This window comes from Bison bison, unplaced genomic scaffold (assembly GCF_000754665.1).
Source record: "Bison bison bison isolate TAMUID 2011002044 unplaced genomic scaffold, Bison_UMD1.0 scf7180017863815, whole genome shotgun sequence".
Lineage (NCBI taxonomy): Eukaryota > Metazoa > Chordata > Mammalia > Artiodactyla > Bovidae > Bison > Bison bison.
In genome coordinates, this window is record NW_011494387.1 from 66,646 (window position 1) to 68,520 (window position 1,875).

A 1,875-nucleotide genomic window follows, 5' to 3' on the forward strand; every position below is an offset into this window, starting at 1 on the left:
GGGCCCGGAGTCCTGTCTAGCCCTTCTTCCCACCACCTGGGAACCAGATTCAGAGACGGTCCTGCTCCCTTACCATCCAGCCCGGTGGCATTGCCCAGCGACCCAGCATCCAGTTCACACAGCTCCTCAAAGTAATGCTGCTTTTTGAAGACAAACACCAGAGACGTCCAGCCAAAGAGGACACCCGCAAAGCCGAGGCACTCTAGGAGCCCTGTCACCAGCGTGGCCACTCGGAAGGGCAGGCGGCGGCCCTGCATGCCGCCGGGGGAGCCGATGCCGCGATCCCACTGCTGGCCTCCGGGCTACCCAGGCCTGGCGTCCGAGCCCTTGGAGATATTCCTAGGGTCTGGTTGGCTCTCTGGTTTCTGGCTGTTTCAGGCTTGCTCGACAGTAATCCACAGGGCTTCTCTGGATCCTGTGAAGTCAGGCGGAGGCTGCTCGGTCCACGGGGTGCTGTGGGCAAGATAGGGCAGACCAGGGGTTCTTTGTGGGACAGAGCCCAACTGCTAGACACAGTTACAAACCTTCATCCCACAGCTGGCAACAGCTGGGGAAGCTGGAGCTGAGCCCCAGTTTCAGAGCCGCGGTCGCTAAGGAAGAAGCAGTTCTGGGCCAGGCACAGAGGCTGGGGGACCCCACAAGAGTCCTCCCTGAGCCTGCCAATAACTTGGTTAAGTGGGTCTTCCCAGTTCACTGACAGAAGCTCCGGGAATCTTGTCAGCTTCCCTAGGTCACGTGGGCTGATGAGTCACGCCGCCGGCAGGGCTAATGGAAAAAACATCCCCCCAAGCCCCCTACCCCGCTCAAGATCCCCCGCGATCCAAATCTGGGACCCCCAAAACCTCCACCCCACCCCCCCTGCGCCCCTCTTCCCATCACCATCCGCCGGAAAAAGCACCCGGGACCCGCTCCCCGCCCCCACCTCGCTGCCCGCGACCCGTGGCCCCCGGCCCCCGGCCCCCGGCACAGGGTCAGCCGCCCTCTGGACAGGGGTTCCCAGTGGTTTGCGCAGCCCCGGAGCGCGCCGCCCCACCAGCCCCGCGCCCCCGGCCCGGCCCCGCGCCCCCGGCTCCAGCCCTGCGCCCCGGCCCCCGGCCCCGCGCCCTACCGGCCAGCTCGCCGAGGTCCCCAGGCTTGCCGCCGCGCGCCCTCCAGGTTTGCATTCGCGCCGCCCCTCCCCGCCCCTCTCCAGCCCTCCGCGCGCGCCCGGAAGCCCGGGGCGGGGAGGCGGGCGGAGATGCCGCGGGCCCCGCGCTTTCCATCAGTTCTTTCTGCCTGGGCTTTAGCAATCTCGCGGCCTCTTTGATCACGCCCGGGGGCCTTCGCTTCCCGGCCTCTTCTGACCCCGGCGGCGTCTGTTTTCCTTTCTGATCCTCTTTCTCCCTCCCAGCTGCCGTGACCGACATAGTTTTAATGCTGTTGCGCACACGGTCAGCAGCCCCCCCCCCCACCCGCCCCACGGAAAAAGTCCCAAACTCAGAGCACACAGAGGGCTTACCCGCAGACAGACAGACGGACACACACACACACACACACACACACAACCGCTTCCTTGGGCTCCATTTGGACCACGTTGGCGGGCACAGGTTACATTTCTTCCCATTTGCCCACCAGCTCGATCCTTTCTCCTGAGTTCATGCTCCTCGCACCGTCAGCAAATCCCAGCGGAGTCAGAGAACCGCAAACAAGAACTAGAAAGTGCAGATCAGATCAGATCAGTAGCTCAGTCGTGTCCGACTCAATACAACCGCATGAATCGCAGCACGCCAGGCCTCCCTGTCCATCACCATCTCCCAGAGTTCACTCAGACTCATGTCCATCGAGTCAGTGATGCCATCCAGCCATCTCATCCTCTGTCATCCCCTTCTCCTCTTG

At 63.7% G+C, this 1,875-nt stretch overlaps 1 protein-coding gene across 1 annotated transcript in view; it reads right to left on the reverse strand.

Moving 5' to 3' along the window:
• SLC43A3 (solute carrier family 43, member 3) overlaps positions 1-1,182 on the reverse strand; it is an 18,873-nt gene extending 17,691 nt beyond the window's left edge. The window contains exons 1-2 of the mRNA XM_010833625.1: positions 1,109-1,182; positions 74-453 (exon numbers count right to left, since the gene is read on the reverse strand). Of these exons, the coding sequence (XP_010831927.1) occupies positions 74-257 (184 nt within the window). The 5' untranslated portion in view covers positions 258-453; positions 1,109-1,182. The remainder of the gene's footprint in view (positions 1-73; positions 454-1,108) is intronic.
• Positions 1,183-1,875: the final 693 nt, after the last annotated feature.